This window comes from Ictidomys tridecemlineatus, chromosome 4, assembly GCF_052094955.1.
Source record: "Ictidomys tridecemlineatus isolate mIctTri1 chromosome 4, mIctTri1.hap1, whole genome shotgun sequence".
NCBI classification, from domain to species: domain Eukaryota; kingdom Metazoa; phylum Chordata; class Mammalia; order Rodentia; family Sciuridae; genus Ictidomys; species Ictidomys tridecemlineatus.
In genome coordinates, this window is record NC_135480.1 from 31435513 (window position 1) to 31458560 (window position 23048).

At 38.5% G+C, this 23048-nt stretch overlaps 1 protein-coding gene across 16 annotated transcripts in view; it reads right to left on the bottom strand.

Moving 5' to 3' along the window:
* Positions 1-23048, bottom strand: part of Tcp11l1 (t-complex 11 like 1) — a 45665-nt gene that overhangs the window by 14517 nt on the left and 8100 nt on the right. For 12 of the 16 annotated variants that reach the window (XR_013437634.1, XM_040284542.2, XM_040284537.2 and 9 more), the window contains 6 exons: positions 16093-16225; positions 13708-13828; positions 12748-12968; positions 7869-8005; positions 4744-4940; positions 1267-1448 (listed from right to left, as the gene is read on the bottom strand). Coding sequence is in view for 15 of the 16 variants with exons in the window: in XM_040284542.2 (XP_040140476.1) it covers positions 1267-1448; positions 4744-4940; positions 7869-8005; positions 12748-12968; positions 13708-13828; positions 16093-16225 (991 nt within the window). In the remaining variant the exon portion in view is untranslated. Of the gene's footprint in view, positions 1-1266; positions 1449-4743; positions 4941-7868; positions 8006-12747; positions 12969-13707; positions 13829-16092; positions 16275-19565; positions 19670-22704; positions 22850-23048 lie in introns of those variants that run through there. The other 4 variants (XM_040284544.2, XM_078046279.1, XM_021727825.3 and 1 more) reach the window with 4 other exon arrangements.

A 23048-nucleotide genomic window follows, 5' to 3' on the forward strand; every position in this document is an offset into this window, starting at 1 on the left:
AGCTTACTCTATCAGAAATTAAGGTTTGCTCTGGATCTAGATCCTCTGTACAGTAGAACTACTGGGGAGTGAGAGAGCAAGCCTTGGGCTTCACTGCCTCCATCAGCTCAACTCCTTGCCAGATCCCTGACTGCCAGGGTGGATAGGGAGCACAGGGCCAGACTCCCCAAAAGCACTGGCAGGGCCCCTCATTGTTAGTTCTGCAGAGCAGTTCTACTGGCAGGGGACCTAGCTGACAGCCTCTGGCTACACCTGGGCAAGGGCCTTGGGCTAGGCCTCAGTTGAACAGCCAACCCCTACTCACAACACGGAGAAACATCCAGATGGCACTGAACACACCCACCCTCTGCGCAAGCGCCACAATAAAATCCCTCCATTTTGTAAGAATGAGAATGCCCCAGGGTGCTTCTTTGGAAGAATCCTCTGAATTGGGCCTTGTCAGATACGGGATTTACTCAGAACCATTCAAAATGTTTCATATGCTGTAAGTCATCTAACAGGGCTTCACCGCAGGAGTACTCGCTGAATGAATCCTGTAAGCCCACAGTTGTGAATTCTGCTGGGCAATAAAATGACACGCTCATACTCAACACAGGACACCTGTCAGGAATGTGCAAAGAGCAGAAAAGTCCATCTCACCTGTACCTCTGGAGTAATCATCTTGTTTCTTCTAATGACCTCTCTCTTCTAAGAGCTCCAGCAGGGGCAGTTGACTGTCCTGGGGACTGGGTTGTTGTTGGTCTCTAAGTCTGGTCATTTTTTTTTTGGCTGGGGGTTGAACACAAGGCCTCGGACACACTAAGCAAGTGCAGTACACTGAACTACACAGGCCCAGGGCTGCGTAGTTGCTAGCTGGTTGTGAAAGCAACTCAGTGTGCAGCAGATAGTACTTTTTTAGTGGAGTAAGAATTGGGTAGAAACTATTAGGATACATCAAACATAACTGGGTTAAGTTCCATCTTTGTGAGGTTTTAATTTCAGTTACATATGTATGTAAGTAATAATGGAAAATGAATTTTTTACTGTGGGTCCTAATCACAAATATCTGAAAACCACTATCCCAGAGCCTTATTATATATACCTAAACATCTGACCCTATTGCCTGAATTAACTCTCCTGCGCTCTCATCACGTGAGCAGTCAGGGGATCAGGATCTCTTCTCAGCTCCTTGAGGGCCTAACACTGGGAGGCCCTACTCTGATCTGCTCTCTGCCCCCAATCCCATCCATCCACTAAAGGTCTTCCCCACAGTTCCCAGCCACTTACGGCAGATGCATATCAGTTAGCAGAATCTTCACAATCATCTTGAGTTTCTCAGCAGCGTTGGCCTGGCTAGAAATTCCACGGGCTGCCATGTTGAACGTGACTAGCAGCACAGCTCCCAGGATGGTCAGCTGCTCTAGCTGGAGCTGGAGCTCCTGGAAGCGTGGATGGTCCATCAAAACCGTCTATAATGAACACAAGTCACTGCTGAGCTGAAATTTGTACTGGCCAGCAGAGGGCGATGAGGCCACATAGCCTCCCACCCACCTCTACAGCTTCCTCAGGATTTCCTAGTCATCTCAGAGCTACAGGGCAGATGTGAGTGAACTGTCCTTCCACTCCAGTGCCCCTTTCTCCTGGGGAAGTCTGTAGTAGCACAGCACACTTCTGAAAAGCCTGAGACAGATCTGGGTGGAAATCCAGACTGTGTCACTTCACAGCAGCACAACCTGACAGATTTCCTCAACTCTTGGGCCTATGCAAAATGGGGAGTCCTACTTTACAGGACTGTTTGAATGATGAAAAAACATGCACATCAAGTGGGTGGCAGAGCCAGCACTTAACACAGAAGAATCATAGCACTAGAAAGGACAGAGGAACAACCAACTCCTCCCAGTTTGTCTAGGACTGTCCCAGTTCTAAAAAGGAAACTCCCAAGTCTAGCAAGTCCCCCACAAACCTGGACAGCCTCCCTGCAGCCTAACAAAGGGGAGGAGTTCCTTGAGGGCAGAGCCCTGGACAGCTCAGTATCTAGCTCACAGGAGTCTCTGGAGAACTAGAAAGTGAATGAAGAATAAGAAACAGCGAACAGAGCAGGACTGACAGATCATAGCCTCCTGAAAAGCAGTCAACGAGTGAATTACCATGACCGCTTCTCGTGTGTGAAAGACAGCTCTCGTCCTACCATGCCAAAGACCTGCGTGGGGTACAAGAAAGAGCAGCAGAAAGACTGAGCTACTCTAGTTTCAGACCCCAGTTCCTACAGGCTGGCTAATCAAATGCACTTTAAGGACTGATCTGGCTACAAAATAGTGGGGTTGTCAAATCAAGACATTAACTATTTGGGGTCAGAGCCCAAACTTCTTCTCAAAACGAAAAACTACCTCTGAAGATTGGACATGCCTAGTTCTTAAACAGATTGGTTCCACTGACTTGTCAGCCTCTTTTAGCCCACTGTGCTACACAGCAGTGAGTGCACTTGGCTTTGTGGTCTCTCAACAATGTATATACTTGAGTTTAGAGTGAAAAAGATTTTCAGGGATCAAAAAAAAAGAAAACCACAAAATGGACTGGGGATATAGCTCAGTTGGTAGAGTGCTTGCCTCACATGCACAAGGCTCTGGGTTCAATCCCTAGCACCACACACAAAAAAAAAATCCAAGGATTAATTTCAAGAGCAGACCTCTGTCCCCAGTAAAAACCGCAGCCATCTTTTAAGAGAAATGTCAGGTTAAGAACTTTCCAGAAAAGCACATAGCACTATTCAGAGAGGAACACAGCCCCACCAGTTCAACACCCTCTTTAGATCCTCCTCCAGCACAAAAGGCAACGCCTGTCAAGAGGAGAAACTTACAACTTCTTGAAAGGAAAATTAAGGAAGTTCTGAGAGACATTTAGAGAAGTAGCAGGATCTGAGATTAGAAACAAGGAGTTCAAGCATCCTCAAAAAAAAAAAAAAAAAAGAGAGAGAGAGAGAGAGGGAGGGAGAGGGCACACATCAATTTAGCCATTTACAGACAAAATGAGGGAATCCCATGCTAGTCATCCCCTTAAATGACTGCTGTCGTTAGAAGCACTGGACATTGCTCAGCACAGAAGGGAAAGAAGTTTCTTTAGATAAAGCTGTAATGCAACACCACTGGTGTGATTTTGATCAAGATGAGTAAAAACAGGATAAAAATTCAGCAGCACAAACCGAAAGCATCGTACCTTACTGGTGGGATTGTAAAATGATGCAGCTGCTTGAGGAAAGTTTGGTAGATCCTCAAAATGTTAAGATTAGACTCACCCATTAATTCCAATCCTAAATATGTAACCAAGAGAATTGAAAGTGTATTCCACACAAAATGTTATATAAACGTTCACAAAAGCATAATTCAAAATAATAAAGTGGAACTGAAATATGCACCAACCGAGGAATAATAAACAAATGTGGTCTATCCACATAGCAGAAATATTACTCAGCCTTAAACAAGAAGGAAATGCTGACACATGCTGCAACACAGATGAACCTTGGCATTAAACAAAATAAGCTAGGCACAAAAGGACTAATAGTGTGTGGTTCCACTTTATATAAAGTATCAAGAATGGTCAAATTTATAGGTTCACAGTAGAATGTTGGGTGTTAGGAGCAGCGTGATTGGAGAACTACTGTTTGATGGTAGAAAGATTTTTTAAAAAATATTTTTAGTTGTAAATGGATCTTTTATTTATTTATTTATATGTGGTGCTGAGGATTGAACCCAGGATCTCACACATGCCAGGCAAGTGCTCTACCACTGAGCCACAACCCCAACCTTAATGGTAAAAAGTTTTATAGTTTGGAAAAATGTTCTGGAGACAGATGATAATAATGGCTATACAACAATATGAACATACTGAATTCCACTGAACTGTTCACTTAGAAATGGTTAAAATGGTAATTATATGGAATGTACATTTTACTGCCATAAAAAAAATACAGTGGAGGGGCTGGGGTTATGGCTCAGCCTTGGTTAGAGCATTCGCCTTGCATATTGAACCCGAGGCCCTGGGTTCAATCCTCAGCACCACATAAAAATAAATAAATAAAATAAAGATGTTATGTCCATCTACAACTAAAAAAAATAATAATACAAACAAAAACAAAAGGAAAACAAAAACAAAGGGCGCCAGGCATGGAGGTGCAGGCACGTAATCCCAGCAACTCAGGAGGCTAAGGCAGGAGGATTGCAAGTTCGAGGCTGGCCTTGGCAATTTAGTGAGGCTCTGAGCAACTCAACAAGACCCTGTCATAAAATAAAAAGTAAAAAGGGCTGGGAATGTAGCTCATTGGTAAAGGGCCCTTGGGTTCAATCTCCAATACCAAAATTTGAAATATAAAAGGAAAAATAAAAGGAATGAAGTACTGATATATGCTACAACATGGGTAAATATTATGTATCATGAAAGAAACCAGGCACAGAAGACCACTACTGTATATTTCCATTTATGTGAAATTTCTAGAATAGGCAAATCCCTAGAGACAGAAAGCAGGGATTAGAGGGAAGGGAAAGGGAACGGACTACAATGGGTATGGTGTTTCTACTGGGGGGAAAGAAATGATCTAAGTTAAATAGCGGTGATTATTGTGTAACTGCAAATATACTTAAAACCACTGAGTTGTATGCTTTAAGAGAGAACTTGGGGTATATGAATTATATCAAAATAATGCTATTCTTTTTAAAAAGCTCAGCTGCACAAAAAGAAGTATGAGCAATTAGATTATCCAGGAGCACCTACTTCAGGGAAAGGTCTATGGAGGTGGTCCCATTTCAGAAGCTTCAAGTATGCATAATTCTGGATGGCGACAGGGCTCAGCATGGGAGCGTCCCCAGAGCCAGCAGCCCCTCCCCCAGCTGGCAGGGCATGTTTGTACTTCTGAGCCATAAGTTCATCTGAGGCTTCTTCTAACCACTGGGTGACAAAGTCCAGGGAATCTGTGAAAAGCAAAGCCACAAACATTACTATAACACTAGCAGGGATGCTTCTCATAATTACTTTAGGGAAGATGAGCCTGGCGGTGTGAGATTACAGTGTAGACTGAACTTTGGGATCAAATAGAACTTAGTCCAAATCACAGATTATCTGTTACTAGCAAAATGATCTCAGGTAAGTCATCATCTGCCTGAATATCAGAGTCCTGAATAAAGAAATTCACCACATCCACCTCCCAGGCTATTGTGATACCATGCCAAGACAGGCCTTGCCACCTGCCAGGTGTTTAGCAAACCATTCTCCTCTCCTGTCCTACAGGAGATGTGGCTGAAAGCGCTAATGACTCGAGATCCATGAGATGGCAAATTTCTTGCCCAAAGACAGCTGGGCCAAGACACCAGCAGAAGTCAACTATTAACATATCCTCCACATCACAAAGGGCTTCTTCTTCATCTAGGTCTTACTCTCAAATCAATCTGGTTTGCTTGGGACCTCATCATGTTTGATGTGTATGTAATTCTGTGCAGGGAACACTCAGGGGATCCTCATCGGGCTTTCATCAGCCATCATGCTCCCCTGACTTTTCTGAGCTGAATAATTTAGCAAGCAGGTACCCTAAGGGATGCAGAATTTTTTTTTAAATTTATTTTTCTTCCCATAGGATTCTTTTCTCCCCAGTACATTTCCCCTACTAACTTAGGTGGGTTAAGCCCAAATTCTTGAGAGAGAGGGGGGGGGGAGGGAGAGAGAAAGAGAGAGAGAATTTTTTTAATATTTATTTTTTAGTTTTCAGCAGACACAACATCTTTGTTTGTATGTGATGCTGAGGATCGAACCCAGGCCGCACGCATGCCAGGCGAGCGCACTTCCGCTTGAGCCACATCCTCAGCCCAGAGATGCAGAAATTTTGAACATGAGGATCTTGTCCACATTATGACCAAAAAAAAAAAAAAAAAAAAAATGCAGCTGTGAAATCCTGGAGGTATTGCAGTTCTGCCAATAGGGGTCTCCTATCGACCAAGTGGGCAGCCGAGGTCATATCAATAGCCCTGCTGCAGGAGGATGTGCCTCTCTTCTCTGCCAGTGCACTGATTCCCCAGAGCTCTCTCTCAGTTCTGACTCCTGGGTCATCTGGCCTCACTCTGCTGTTAGCCTTCTACAGACAACATTCTCTGTGTCTCACCAGCTCTGGAAATCCTGCACTGTACATATGGACAAGTATAGACCTGGACTGATGGATTACAGCAGTGCTCCCATATCCACAGTGAGTCCTGCTGCACTTTGGCTTCTGGGACCTGGTTCTAACACTAGGCACTTCAGTTTGTCAAACTGCAACCCTGGGTGCCTCCCAGTGTAAGAGCTTCTTCTGTGACTACTTTACTCTGCTCTTTCTTGACTCCTTCTGGCTCTCAGCATCCCTCAGACTTCTCTGTCTGGATTAAATTACTCAACTGGTAAAAGAACTGATTTGACTAATCTGGTCAGGCAGCACCATCTAGACAGATAGGGCCATTTTTATTTGTCACCAGTAAAGCTGGAGACCCAACAGGATTCATAAGAAACTAGATCTGAAGACTGAAATTTACCCAGAATATCAGCTACTGATACAGAGACCAAAGAAAGCATACTAGAAATGAAACAGTTTTAGATTCTGTAGTCATCTGTTTTCCTGCATTCATCTGAGAGGCTCATAAAAATGAGATTTTTCCTGTGTATGAAACCAGAAAATTATACACATAAGGAAGAAACAAAGTCAAATTTCCTGCCTTACCTCACAGGGAGGGAAGAAAGTGAATGAACATTCACAAGAAGTTTGTCATGGTTTCAAAGTCAAGACCAAGAATATCATTTACCTCAAACTGGTATTTTCATTAAAAAAAAAATTTAATTTAGGACATCGTCATTCTTTTTCCTTTCCTATTCTTATATCCTACCACACTGCTCTGGCTTGTCAATTAAATCTTCTTTTCAATGCTTACTTCTAGATGTAGCCCCAATATCTTGTGCTTTTACTTCTTCATTAGAATTTTTAAAAAATTTTTTTTAGGGCTGGGGTTGTGGCTCAGTGATAGAGCGCTCATGTAGCATATGCCAGGCCCTGGGTTCAATCCTCAGCACCACATAAAAATAAACAAATAAAATAAATATATTGGAAAAAAAATACTTTTTTAGTTGTAGGTGGACACAATACCTTTATTTTATTTTTATGTGGATCAAACCCAGTGCCCTCCACATGCAAGGTGAGCACTTAACCACTGAGCCACAATCCCAGTCCCAAATTAGAATATTTTCATAATTTTAGTTTTGTTTTGAAAACAATGTTATATAACAAAAGAAACAAGTATGAAGACATGAATGGTGTGAATATACTTTGTATACAACCAGAGATATGAAAAATTGTGCTCTATATGTGTGATATGAACTATGATGCATTCTGCTGTCATATATAAAAATTAGAATAAAAAATAAAATAAAAATTCTAACGGGGGACTGTTTTAATTGTGGCAAACCTGGACACATGGCCAGAGATTGCAAGTAGCAACCAGGATAAAAAAACAAGCCAGGAATGTGTCTGCGTTGTCAGCGAGGATGGCACTGGGCTATTGAACATAAATTGCTGACTGACGCGCATGGTCTGTCCTTGCTTCTCCCTTTGGTAAAAGGGAGGTAGGTCCAGCCCTGGCCCCGTCAAATAATGAGGGCCCTGTCAGTCAATCTGGAGCAGCCATTCACTCCAGCCCACTCTCTGGTCTCTACATTCCAGGCCATTACTAGCCATGACTGGAATCGCAGGCCTGGACCTCAGCACCCCCACAAACCCCCACCCCCGCAAAAAAACAATATTGTTATACAACAAGTTACAGCAACTAAAAGGAAAATCAAAAACGAATCACCAACAATGAAAAAGCAACACAAAGCATTGAACATACTCGGCTGTTTCTCCAAAAGCTCTTGAAATTTCTTCCTCTCATACTCAACCGACTGCTGCATGAGATGTGGCCGAATGCTTGTGACAGCAAAATTCGCCATGTCTACTTTCATTAGATCTAACACAGAAAAAATTGCCCTGAAAGAGAATAGATAAAAGAATTCAAAACCAGACACCTGTAAAGTACAAACACTTTAAAGAAACAGAAGTGAGCCGGGAGCACACCTGTAATTCCAGTGACTAAGGAGGCAGAGACAGGAGGATCCCAAGTTCAAGGCCAGCCTCAGCAACTTAGAAAGTCCCTAAAAAACTTTGCGAGACCCTGTCTCAAAATAAAAAACAAAAAGTTCTGTGGATGTGGCTCAATGGTTAATCCCCTCTGGGTTCAATGTTTGGTACCAGAAAAAGAAAGGACAGCAAGAAAAGTTTAGAAAATAATGAGAAAAGTAAATTAAGAAAAACAAATTTAGAAAACACAAATATAAATAATGTATGAAAATACTGCAAAAAAAATTTTTTTGAGTTTGAGAGAGAGAGAGAGAGAGAGAGAGAATATTTTTTAATTTTTTTTTTTTAGTTTTTGGCAAATTTTTAAGCTGTTTTCTGTCCTTACCCTTCATACTGTGTCCCTGAACCTCCCCATACTGCCTTTCCAGCAGAGACATGTACCGTGGTTCTGGGTCAGCCCTCCTGGCAACCACAGAGGAAGGACAGAGCCCAAGACGCAAGAGGAGGAGTAGGTTCGCTACCCTGTTTTCACTTTCAAGTAGGTTATTTCATTTTCTTAGGATAGAAAGAAAATTAACTCTCTCCTTGCTCCTTTCCTCTTACCCCAGTACTTCTTAGTTTTAGGGGATGTTTCATGTCCCATTTCTGGTGGCATCAATTGCTAGTTCATACTTTGATTGTACCCAGTGGACAGCCCTGACCTGAGGCCAAGGATGCCTTTCATCCTGCCTGTCATGTACCACAGCCACTCTTGAAACATGCCAAGAGCTGCTAAGTGCCTACTTGCAGGAAGTAGTTTAAAACCAAGATACAGGTTAAGTTGTGACTTACAGAGAAGTAGAGTAAGATCAAATGTTCTCAAAAGTCTCCTGATATCCTTTGGAATGAACTATACATTACATTATAAACTTACCTACACATGAATTATCTATGAGATAGGATGCACAATTTGAGGAAAAATTAAAATCTTAACCAGACACAGTGGGGTAATTCCAACAACTCTAGAGGCTGAGTCAGGAGGATCACAAGTTCAAGGCCAGCCTCAGAAACTTAGTGAGACCCTGTTTCAAAATAAAAAATAAAAAGGGCTGGGGATGTGGCTCAATGGTAAAGCGCCTCTGGGTTCAACCCCCCCCTACCAAAAAAAAAAAACCAATAAAACCTTTTCCCTTTCCCTCCATTATTATGTTTATCTCCCATATCCACAAGGCAGGCTACTATTCTGAAGTTTTCTCTCTCAGACAAGCATTCCTAGCAGTTCTGTGAATCCACCCACCGGAAACCAGAGGCCATCAGAAATTGCCCATTGGGTGGCCTGTGGACTGGCAATAACCCCAAGTAGGTTTTGTGCTCATACAATGTTTTGTTTTCATTTGTTTGCTTAAGTACTGAAGATAGAACCCAGAGGCACTTTACCCCTGAGCTATACAAATCTGCAGTCCTTTTGTAAATTTTATTTTGAAACAGAGTCTCACTAAATCACAGTTTCTCCTCAAGTGTCAGCCTCCCCAGACCCTTTTATTTTATGGTAGGAATTTGAGTTTACTCTGATATTTCCCCCCAAAGACTCTTTTTTCAGAATTTTTGCATTTATCTTGGCCTGACTGCAAATTCTTACTAGTTTACTTCTAATGTCCAGCACCAAGCCTATCACATAAGAGGGACAAACAAACAAACAAAGAAGCAACAATCAATAACTGTATCTTAGTTCTTCAATGCTCTTTCTGAGGTTTGATGTAATCTTGCAATGCAGGGCATTTCTGTATATACTGAACAAATGAGAGAAGATCTGCTCTCTGTTCTCTTTCATAAAGCTGGAAATGAAACAACACCTTTTTTCTTACAAAACTTTCGGAAAGCAATTTTGTAGTAAAATGCAAGGAGAGGGCTGGGCTGTGGCTCAGGGGTAGAGTGCTCGCCTGGCACATGCAAGGCCTTGATTCGATCTCAGCACCAAATAAAAATAAATAAATAAAACAAAGGTATTGGTCCAACTACAACTAAAAAATAAATGTTTAAAAAAATGCAATGAGAATCTCTTAAAATAACTCAGACCCTGACAGAGTAATCCCATTTAAGAAATGATCTTAGCCGGGCATGGTGGCACACTCATGTAATCTCAGGGAAGCTGAGGCAGGCGGATCATGAGTTCAAGGCCAGCTTCAGCAACTTGGCAAAACTTTTGTCTCTAAATAATATTAAAAAAAAAAAAAAAAAAAAAAAAAAGCTGGGGATGTGGCTCAGTGGTAAAGCGCCCCTAGGTTTAATCCCTGGGACCTCCCCCTAAAAAAAGGAAAAAAGAAATGATCTTTAGGGAAAAACCTAAAATACAGAAAAAAAGTTCTGTGCATGAAGATTTTCATTGTAGAATTGAATTGTTAATAATTACATATAATCTCTGTGAAAAGGGAGATTTAGCAATGCTTATGGAGAGTATTAAAAAATCATATAAGTTAGTTATAAAAGGATGATGAGAGAAATCCTCATGGTACTGGAACTGTTCAATATCTTGACTGTAGTGGGGGATACACAAACTTACACAGGTGATCAAATTGTATTAAAATTAATATACATATATGCATAAAGGAGTATAAGTAAAACAGAAAATCCAAATAAAATCAGTGGACTGTACCAACGTCAATATCCTGGTTGTCATATTATACTACAGCTCTGCAAAAGGGTACCCTTGGGGGAAACTGCATTAATTGTATTATGTCTTGAATGTCCATGTGAATGTACAAGTATCTCAATAAAGCTTTCAATAAAAAAAATTAAGTGGGCTAGGGATGTGGCTCAAGCAGTAGCGCGTTCATCTGGCATCCGCGAGGCACTGGGTTCGATCCTCAGCACCACATAAAAAGTAAAATAAAGATGTTGTGTCCACTGAAAACTAAAAAAAGTTAAATAATAAAAAATTCTCTCTCTCTCTCTCTCTAAAAAAAAATTTAAAATAAGTGAAATGATTAGGGTATGATGTTAAATTATACCTGCAATGCCCACCAGGGGTCTTCTTATGTTCAATTGAACATTCTGACTCACATGGCCACCTTTGGCATCATCTATTCATAGTTTGCCTGTAGGGAGGCATCAAGCATATTCTTCAGCAAGAATTACAGTCACAACCACAAGCTGACCACTCATATGTGAGGAGAGCCACTTCAGCAGTGTGTATTCACCTAGCTCAAAAGTCTCATGTCCCAGAGAAGCCAATTTATTTTTTCTTTCTTTCTTTTTTGTTGGGGGTGGAAGGGGTGGCAGTTACTAGGGATTAAACCCAGAGTTCTTTATCCCTTACCAGTAAGCTACAACCCCACCCTTTTTAGTTTTATTTTTTGAGGAGGGTCTCACTAAGTTGCTTAGGCTGAGGCTGGCCTTGAATTTATGACCCTCCTGCCTCAGCCTCCCAAGACACTAGAATTACAGGCGTGTGCCACCACATCCAACTGAAGTTGTTATGGTTTATAACAACTCTACAGCATGGCTTTGAGGTTTCCTAGGAGGGACATGCCAAGTTATAAAAGTTACCCCATTCAGGGAAATCCAAAAGATGGTTACCCATCCCCTTTTATAGTTCATTACCATATCTTTCAGTCCACATCAAATTATAAATCAGAGATCAACTTCCCCTAAGCAATTATGTCTAGTATGATTTTGATACATAATATTTTTATCTATTTACAGAAAAACTGAGCTAAGCAGTTAACCAAAAGTCAGATTCTCGGGCAGCAGGCAGCCACATGTCACTCCTTTACCTATATTAGCATAGAAATTGTAAAAATTTTATCACAATCACATATATTTAAAATTAAATATTCAGAGGGTTGGAGGCTTAGCTTAATGGTATAGTACTCGCCTAACATACGTGAAGCCCTTGGTACTATCCCTGCCCCCCTAAAAGACAAAAAAAAAGGAATATTCAAAAAACTAGAAGAACTTAATATGGACTACATGTTAATGCATGTGTTAATAGAATTACTTTTTTAAACTTTTATTTTTTAGTTGTGGATGGACACAATACCTTTATTTTATTTTTATGTGGTGCTGAGGATCGAACCCAATGCCTCATGCATGCTAGGCGAGTGCTCTACCTCTGAGCCACAACCCCAGCCCACTAAAGGATTATATTAATGTAAAATTTCTTTTAATTTCTTGGCTACAGTTTAAATATATAAAAGAATGTCCACACATACTCATGTATATATAAAAAGATTAAGCAAATGTGACTGTGAAGAACTGGCAGATCTCCATGAAGGATATGCCTGTGTTGCTTATCCTATTTTTGCAATTGTCCTGCAGCTTTGGAATTTTTCAAAATAAAATACTGAGAGAATGATATATAAATAATTAAATCTATTCATTTATAATTATAAAATTTTTATATATCATAAAAATTATTTATCATTATAAATGAAAACCCAATGTATCACTATATATAAGACACAGATATTTCAAACTGAAAATAATGATTATGACTCTAAATGGTAAATTTATGGATGAATTTCTTCCTTCTTCCTACTTTACTACATTTTAGATAATGTTTGCTTTAAAAAAAAATTTGTTTTTAATGACTGAGAACCTAGACTTCAGGAATTTAAATCTGAAAACAGGTTTTACACTTAGGTGCACTGAGAGTGTTCAACACATTTTCATACCTGAAAAGGGGCACTATTTCTTTAATGTCTTTTAGTTTCTCAACTTCTTCATCTCGAACAGGTGCACACAGCGTTCCCATCATGCCAATAATGAATTCTGCCAGCTTAGAAATGTCTAGGGCCCCATTCTCTGCTTCCTGTTTTATCAGATCCAAATCCAAGACTTCTATTATTTGGTTTCTCAATCTAGTGTGACCAGGCAGCAAGAAAGACAAGAGTGTCTACAAGAGAACACAGTTAAATTGAATCAAAATTTCTTAAACATAACTTTTTATTAAACATAAAAGAATTTATGACTATCTAAGTTAAATAAAGGCTTACCAATTGCTACTGTATGTTGTACATATTTTAACCTCTTACTAAAAAAAAAAAATTACCCCCAAAACTGCTTACATTATTTAGAGTAGCTATTTAAACTTCTATTTCAGCTCTAAGTAGCCATCACCTGGATACAAGAAAAAACTATTACAGTAGGAAAACACATTTATTAATGTGACTCTGTGAAGCAACCATCAATTTCAGCTTCCACAGATATATTTCTTCTTTGATACTACAGCTAAAGGCACAGGAAAAAAAAAAAAAAAAAAAAAGATCTCTCTCACTTAAAGCCTTCTCTATCTCAAAATCTAAATCACTTTTTGGCCAATATAAATTGAATGTGCCCAAATCTATTAAAAATTTATAAATAACACATTTTGTAAAATTTTGTAAAATAACTTTTGTTGTCTTTAAATTATTCTGTTATTTTCAAAATGAAATTTTCCCTATGTTTACAAGAGTAATAATACCTTCAGGTTACCATGATTTGCTTAAAAATTTTTTTTAACAAGGACACTAAGCCAAAAATACTCAATTCACATTCCGCAGGTAATTTAACTTCTTGATCTGTCAATTTCTTTAAAGTCTCTGGCACAGTAATGAAAAGAGATTGAATAAGCACTGCTAAGTACTTCATCTCACCTCTTTGATCTCTCCTACTAGTTTGATGGCATGGTCATATGTCGGGGGGTCTTCACTCAACTGGCAACTCAAGCAATCCCAAAAAGCTTTATGTACAATCTCCTTTACTTTCTTCTCCAAGCTGGAGATGATGAGGTGGGGGGAGAATCAAAAAACAAAATACCTGAATTTCAAACAATTTTCAAAAATCACAAATCCTAGGGTAACAAATCTTAATATAAGACTCAAGAAAAAAACCTCGCAGATATACTTGATGACATAATCTATTTTTACATATTTATTTATTCATTTATTTTGTAGTACAAGGGATCGGACCCAGGGCCTCTTGCAAGTTAGGCAAGCAATCTGTTCCACTGACCTATATCCCCAGCCCTTTTTATTTTATTTTGAGACAGGGTCTTGCTAAATAATACAGGCTGCCCTCAAACTTGCAATCCTCCTGTCTCACCCTCCCAAGCAGATAGGATTATAGCCATGCACCATAGTGTCAGCTGACATTATTTTTAGTTTGATTTTTTTTTCAGTATGTGCCTCATTAGGAAGAATAACTTCCAACTAATTTGGTAGCCAACATTAATCCAATTAATGGCATTTAATAATAACAAGACTACTGGAGCTAGGTGTGGTGGCATACGCCTGTAATCCCAGTGGCTCAGGAGGCTGAGGCAGGAGGATCGCAAGCTCAAAGCCAGCCTCAGCAACAGTGAGGGTGCTAAGCAACTCAATAAGACACTGTCTCTAAGTAAAATACCAAAAAAAGCCAAGGATATAACTCAGTGGTTGAGTACCCCAGAGTGCCCTGGTACCCTCCCCCGCCAAAAAAAAAAAAGACTATTGGAAAATTCAGAGTGAATATTTTTAATTCCCCAATATTGGTTTCCCAAGATACGTATAATTAAGCAGTTAATTCAGCATATAAACGGTGGTAAAGCTTTAGTTCCAAAAATATCCTATTTCCCAATAACATCTGGGACAACAGTTTAAGTATCAAACTATAAGAACTTATAGTCAATGACTTGTTAAAATCAATCTTGACAGTAAAACAATTCTTTTTTTCTTCCCCCTGTGGTGCTGGGGATGGAAACCTAGGCTTCACGAACACTAAGTACACTATACCAATGACCTACATTCCCAGCCCACCTATACTTCATTGTTAATGTGAAATAGCACTATCTTTGCAAATATATAAGAAATATCCCTAACGTCATAATTAGAAGCTTCCTATAGGTGATGCGATAGCTCACCAACCCAGCAGCCATCTAATCAGAATCCTAGCATTTTACAGTTTGACAGCAATGACTCTACCTAGGAACGAATTTAAGAAAGTGATCTAATAAGCCAACCATAGCAGTTCCACTCCTTTTGCCTGGTTTAACTTTCTCAAACGCATAGCTGGGGAAGCATGTGACCAAATCTAACTACCAAAAAACAGGAAATATCTGCCTCACGCCTCCAAAGAATAATATTCCTTCCTAACAAAAGGAGAACCTTAGCCTACCCAACCTTTCCCTCTTGCCTGGAATGCTGGTGTATATTGGGAGGCTTAGGAGCTGCAGTATCCACCCGAGACCACGAAGAACAGGCCAAGAGAATTACAGACATATCCATTGAGAGTCCATCATCAATGAACTGTTTTGAAAGAAGAGCACCTACACTCCTATTCCCTTGATTCTAAAACAATTTTTTTTTGCATTTTAACGTCTCTGAAATATGATTTTTCTTAAACTCAATGGCATTTTTACAATTATAATGGATAGTGTTTCTTCTTATGACAATAAGGTACACCTTACAATCAATAGAATTTTAGATTCAATAAAAAATTATATGTGCCAGACACTAGGGAGAGAGAGAATAACCCAACATCCTTGTCATCATGGAGTTTACAATCTGGTGAAAAATGCAAGGAAACCAATAACCATAGTGCAATGGGACAGTCACCAAGAAATGAAGGAACTGGTGCAATGAAAACCCAGATGGGATGCTAAAGCCAACTGTAGGACAAAGCTGACATGAAAGGTTTTCACAGCTTTCTAGATCCTTTATTTGCATTTTTAAAAAAATTTTTTAGTTGTAGATGGGCACAATACCTTTATTTTATGTATTTATTTTTATGTGATGCTGAGAATGAACCCAGTGCCTCACAAGTGCTAGGCAAGCGCTTCACCACTGAGCCACACCCCCAGGCCCCTCAATTTGCATTTTGCAGCATTAGTGGCCTTGAGATTCACTTTCAACTCTAGTAATTTCTAATATAGGAATAATTTTTAGCAATAATGTATGAAAGGAAAATGTACTTGAATACATTGGCATCAACTCTAGGAATGATTTTCAAAACTGAGAAAAGTCAGTGTTCTACTAAACGAGGTAACCCAGTAACCATCTTACCTGCCTTCCGGTAATTCAACTGGTTTAATCTGAAAGTCTCTGTTTACTGCAATTTCATGGGCTAGAGCCATGTTGGTGACTCCTTTCGCTGTCTCTAGGAGTTCTTCTACCGTCACAAATTGAGGAGGACTAGCTGTAACAAAAACCCAGTGTAAGAGATTTGCTTCTCTTCACTAGAATTTCTGTTAAAATACAGAAAAGGCAGTGGTTCTGTTACCAGGCAATAATTTCAATTATGTATCTTTTAAAATATTCCAACATTTTCAAATAGCAATAGAGTTTTAGCTATTTCACTGTCATTTTTTTCCTTTAAAGTAGAATTCTAGAAGCAGCAATCATGTACAATACTCAAAACATCTGGTATTTACTAAGAATGGTCAACAGAAAATAATTACAGTAAATTGAGATTTCAAAAAACAATTTAGGGCTGGGGTTGTGGCTCAGTGGTAGAGCGTTTGCCTAGCAAGTGTGAGGCACAGGGTTCGATTCTCAGCACTACATAGAAATAAATGAATAAAATAAAGGTCCATCAACGTCTAAAAATTTTTTTAAAAAACTTAATTTATAGATTTTTATTTTTCCAATAAGCCAAGGGCTTATGTTTTAACTCTTCTGCCTCCTGTCTTCCCTAAAAGGGAAAAAAAAAAAGGCGATACCAGATATGTTCTCTCTTATTTGCAGTGGTTCTGGTGCTGTGGAACAAAGCCAGGGCCTTGTGCATGCTAGGCAAGTGCTCTACTACAGAGCTACACCCCAGCCCTTAACATCTCTTTTGAAAGGAGAGCAGAATGAATCAGACATTATTACCCTATGTACATATATAACTATAGGACTGGTGGCATTCTGCATCATATAAAACGAGAAGACGGAGAAATTATACTTCATTGTTTATGATGTATCAAAGTGCATTCGACTGTCATATATGACTCATTAAAACAAATTTAAAATTTTTTTAAAATCTCTTTTTCTAGATTTCTATCTTGATAAAGATTTATCTTCCAGAGAGTTAGTTCTCAAGTCTCCCCAGGTGTTCTGCACCAAGGAACAAGAGGTCATTCTTAACTCCTAAAAAAAACCCGACAGTTCTCTAACTTCTGCAGAATCAGAGGAAGTGTTTATGATTTAGCAGGTCTGGGACAGACCTGGAGAACCTGCATTTCTAACAAGTCTCGGTTGATGCTGATGGTCCCAGAAACCACAGTTTGAGAAGTATTGGCCTAGAAGATGACATTACTTTTATGGGATGATAATAAGATCTGGCCTTAAAATCAGATAAGCAATATTAGTGGTTGTCCAGGGTTTAACAGATATAAAGTTCTTAAGTTACTTTCCTTCTTTTATTCTTCTGCCCTTCCCCTCCCGGCCAAAAAGGAACCGAATCTGAGAATTGGTCTTACATTGTCTGCTAAAAACCTTTATTTATTCACATAAAGGGAAGTTGGGGAAAATGTTCAAAATTCCTCCTCAGCATCTTCAGAGAATGTTAATAAGAATACAAAACCATTTAAATTGCCTTCCTGAGTATTAAAAATATAATATATATCCAAAATCAAAGCCCAGATATCTTAATAATACTGTGACTTGAAAACAGATATCAATTTTCCCCAAATCCATCTATTCATTAAACACATCCTAGTCAAAATCCCAGCAGACTCTTGTTGAAATTGCCAAACTGGTTCTAAAATTTGTCTGAAAATGCAGAAGACCTAGAAAAGTCAAAACTACTTTGAAAAGAAGAATTAAAATGGAGAATGTACAGTAATTTCAAGGTTTACTGTAAAACTACAGTCATCATCAAGACAGTGTGTTTTGGCATATAGACATACAGGTAGGTGAATTGAACAAGACGGAGAATCCAGAAATAGCCTGATATATAGGCATATACACATATGTATACTTAACACTAATATTCATATATATATATATATGTAGTCAATAAGGCAAGGATAGTTTTTTAAATTAAATATTTTTAATATTAAGTATTTTCTACATTAGATATTTCTAGAACAAACAATTAGATATCTAATGTGCAAAACAATGACCCTTAATTCTTTCCTCCATGATAGCCAGGTGTGTTGGCACATGCATGTAATCCCAATGACTGGGGAGGCTGAGGTAGGAGGATCTCGAATTCAAAGCCAGGCTCAGCAACTTAGCAAGGCCCTAAGAACCTTGGTAAGACCATGTCCAAATAAAAAGTAATGAGGGCTAGGGATGTAGCTCAGTAGTAAAGCACCGCTGGGTTCAATTCCCAGTAGCAAAAAGAAATCTTTCCTCTATGATAAACAAAAACTAAAAATGTATTATTAAGAGCTAAGATAAGGGCTGGAGTTGTAGCTTAGTGGTAGAGGGCTTGCCTAGCATGTGTGAGCCACTGGGTTCAATCCTCAGTACCACATAAAAACAAACAAAATAAAGGTATTGTGTCCATCTACAACTAAAAATAAAATTTTTTTAAAGAGCTAAGATAATAAGATTTCTGAAGGGAAGCACAGATGACAATCTTTGTGATCTCTGATTAGGTAGATTTCTTATGATACAAAAAGTTCAAACTATAAAAAAAATGGTAAGTTAGACTATTAAAACTTGTACTCTGAAAAACTCTTTATATATATATATGGTTGTTGATGGACCTTTATTTTATTTATTTGTATGTAGTGCTGAGAATCAAACCCGGTGTATCATGCATGCTAGGCAAGCGCACTACCACTGAGCCACAACCCCAGCCCCTGAAAAACTCTTAATGAAAAAGAAAAAGAAAAAAAAAGGCATGGTATAGAAAAGGAGAAAATATCTGCAAAACATATTGCTGAAAAAGGACCTGTACATAGAATATCATATAAAAAAGGAACAACTTGGCTGGGCACGGTGGCACAAACCTATAATCCCAGCAACTGGGGAGGTTGAGGCAGGAGGATCGTGAGTTCAAAGCCAGCCACAGCAACTTAGCGAGGGCCTCAGCAACTTAGAGAGACCCTGTCTTTAAATTAAAAAAATTTTTTTTAAAAAAAAAGGGCTGGGGATTTGGCTCAATGGGTAAGGGACCCTGGATTCAATCTCTTATACAAAACCAACCCAAACTAAACTAAACTTAAATTCAAACATTTCTCTAAAGACATAAATGGCTGGTCAGTACATGAAAAGATGCTTACCATCATGAATATTAGGAAAATGCAAATTAAAATTATGGTGAGATACCAATACATATCTATTAGGACAGCCAAAATTAGAAAGATAAACATACCAAGTATTGACATAGAGGTAAAATATTTGGAATAATCATACCTGGGAGGGGAAACGTGAAATAAAATAGTTACTGTGGGAATCAGTCTGGTGGTTTCTTATTAAGTAAAATATATATTTACCATATGACCCAGAAATTCCACTCCCAGGTATTTACCTAAGAAAACAAAAAACAAATGGCCATGCAGACTTCTACTCAAATGTTAATGGGCTAGCACAGACATGCACACCTGTAATCCCAGTGGCTCTGGAGGCTGAGGCAGAAGGATCCAGAGTTCAAAGCCAGCCTCAGCAAAAGTGAGGCACTAAGCAACTCAGTAGTGAGATCCTGACTCTAAATAAAATACAAAAAAGGGCTGGGGATGTGGCTCACTGGTTCAGTGTCCCTGAGTTCAATCCCCCCCCCCAAAAAAAAAATGTTAATGGGAGCTTTATTAATAACAGTCAAAACCTGGAGCTAATCCAAATGTCCATCAATTGCAGAATAGATAAACAAATTGTGTGTAACCATACCATCAAATAGTACTCAGCAATAAAAAGAAATTGTTGATATATGCAAAACACAGATGAATTACAAAATAATTTTTCCTAATGAAATAAATCAGATATAAAATATTACATTCACAATGATTCCATTCATATTATATCATAAAAAAGGCAATATGATAGTGACAGAAAGCAGATCAGTGGTTGGGAAGCACAGGAGGTAAGGAAAGAGATTTGCTGCCAGGGGCATTAAGGAATTGTGGTAGATGACAGAAATGTTCTGGCAGCTCATGATTGTGGTGGTAGTCACAAATCATATGGACTTAAAATTGGTGCATGTCATTATATACAAATTATACATTAATAAAGTTAGTTTTAAAATTCTAAGACACTCAAATAGGGATGTGAGATATATGAATATCAAATATATAAATACGGGGCTGGGGATGTGTCTCAAGTGGCAGAGCGCTTGCCTGGCATGCATGGGGAACTGGGTTCAATTCTTAGCACCACATAAAAATAAAATAAAGATATTATGTTCAGCTAAAACTAAAAAATAAATATTTAAAAAAACACAAAATATATAAATACACATATAGGCATTTTATCTCAGATAACATATTTGAAATACATAATTGAGATATACACAAAGATTACTAATACTTTGCTTCAAGCTTGTATTTTCTGTTACCAATTATCTACAAATGGAACTTCTGCTGTGGATATATCAGTATCAAGCTTCAGGAGTTATTAAACTCCACTAAGTTCTTGCTTCCCCCACCTCTACTTCACTGGCACTGGGGATTGAAGTCAAGAGTTTCTTTACCATTGAGCTACATCCCCAGTTGTGTGTATTTTGTTTTGTTGTGATTTTTTTTTTTTTGAGAAAGGGTCTTGCAAAGTTGCCAAGGCTGGCCTCAATCTCTGTCCTCCTGCCTCAGCAGTTGTACACAATGGTGAGATTCATTGTTACATATTCATACATGCACACAATATCACAATGTAATTTGGCCAATAGAATTCCCTAGTATTTCCCTTGCCCCTCCCCTCCTCCCTCCCAGCGGTCCCTTTCTTTTAATTTTTTAATTTTGAGACAGGGTCTTGCTAAAATGCCCAGGCTGGCCTTGAACTTACAATCCTCATGCCTCAGCCTCCTGAGTAGCTAGGGTTATATGCATGCACTATTGTACCCAGAAAACTCCATTAGGTTCTTGTCTCTAAAAAAGAAATTCAGACATTTTCATCGGGGCTTCAAAGTTCTTTTTTACCTTAACTGTGCAAAAATAAAGTCTGATATAAAATTTATGAAAACTTGCTATTTCTCAACAAGTTCAGGCATCTGGGTAATAAGGAACACTGTTGGTTGATTACCTAGTCATTAAGCAGTGGAGGAGACTAGGGCTGTAGCTCAGTGGTAGAGTGTTTGCCTAGCGTGTGTGAGGCACTGGGTTCCATTTTCAGCACATATAAATAAATAAATACATAAAGATATATCAACAACTAGACACACACACACACACACACACACACACACACATATAAAACAAAACAAAACAAAAAAAACGTGGACACAGAATCAGGAGGAAATTTGGCTTCCTCCAGACTGTGTTGAGTATGACCTTAACAAAGTCACTTAAATTTTCTAGGGCCATGGTTTCTCCATATGCAAAAAGAAGATAGTCAGACTAAGGGGTATTCTTTTTTTTTTTTTTTAATGTTTTGTTCTAGTTGTAGTTGGACAAAGTACCTTTATTTTTATTTTTATGTGGCACTGAGGATGGAACCTAGTGCCCCGCCTATGCTAGGTGAGCCAACCCCAGTCCCCTAAGGGGTATTCTATGAGAATAAGATCCTCCAAATTCTAGGCAAGTGTATTCTCAGTATTTAGGGCACACTAGGGACAAAACAGATGGCACCAAGAACCAAACATCAGACAACCAGAAAGAAAGTTCTCAGGAGCTGTCCAACTTAAAGACTACTTAAAAATCAGAATTATCATTTGTTTAAAAAAATATTTATTTATTTATTTTTTAGTTTTCGGCGGACTCAACATCTTTGTTTGTATGTGGTGCTGAGGATCGAACCCAGGCCGCACGCATGCCAGGCGAGCGCTCTACCGCTTGAGCCACATCCCCAGCCCCCAGAATTATTAATGGAAGGTATCTGATCAAAAAAGAGAAAAGCTACAATTCTAAGAGAATCAGGATATGCTACAGATCTATATCTAGAGGAATAATTTACTGCATACAAATGAAAAAATTCTGGGAATTTTGTTTTATTTTTTGAGAGTTCTCAAATTTACCAATTTCATTAAGAAAAATTTACAAAGATGCAATGTGGTAGAGACCATGGTGCTCACCTCAACTTGTGAAAAGAATATGAGTTATTATAAGAGCCATGTAAAACAGTCAGATTACATGTATCTTACCTTGGTGTTTATTTTATTATCTAGTATAAAGCTAAATAATAAATAAAGATCCATCAACAACTAAAAAGAGAGAGTATGTGTGTGTATATGTAAATATATAATTAGTATATACATAATATATGTGTGTGTGTGTGTGTGTGTGTGTGTGTGTATATATATATATATATATATATATAAAATTAGTTTTTTAGGTGGACATAATGCTAAATTCTATTATATCTTTTGAACACTGATGTCTTGTCAGAGACATAGAAAAACATATTTTAAGTTAAACATACCCTCTTGGAAGCTAGCAGACTACCCAAAATAAAAGGAAGTTCTAATTTAGAATGGTTGTACTCTTTACCTTTCTTTTCTAAGGTGTCCTGGAATCTGAGAAGTCTACACACTCTAAAGAAAGGTTTCTAAACACATAAGTAGATGGACACGTGTGGAGGGTAGATGTTGAATCTTACCCAAACAGTATGAAAAAGCAAGGGCAAAGGTTATCCGCAGCACTTGTTACACTGGATAGAAATGGTTGATTTGTCTTCCTCCCAAGACTGAAGGTTCCATCAAGCCAGAGACAACATGTTTACTGCCTTATTCACTGCTGGATCCCTGATACATAGTATGCACTCAATAAACACATGTTTTTTATATAAAGACATCATAATTCTCATAAATTTAAAAAAGGTAAAAACTCATAAATAGTTAAAAATAAATTCCACCATTATATACATAATGCACCAATAAAAAAAAAGTAGGAAAAAAAGTGACAATCCTTTATTTGTTGTTTAGTTTTATAGTGGACACAATA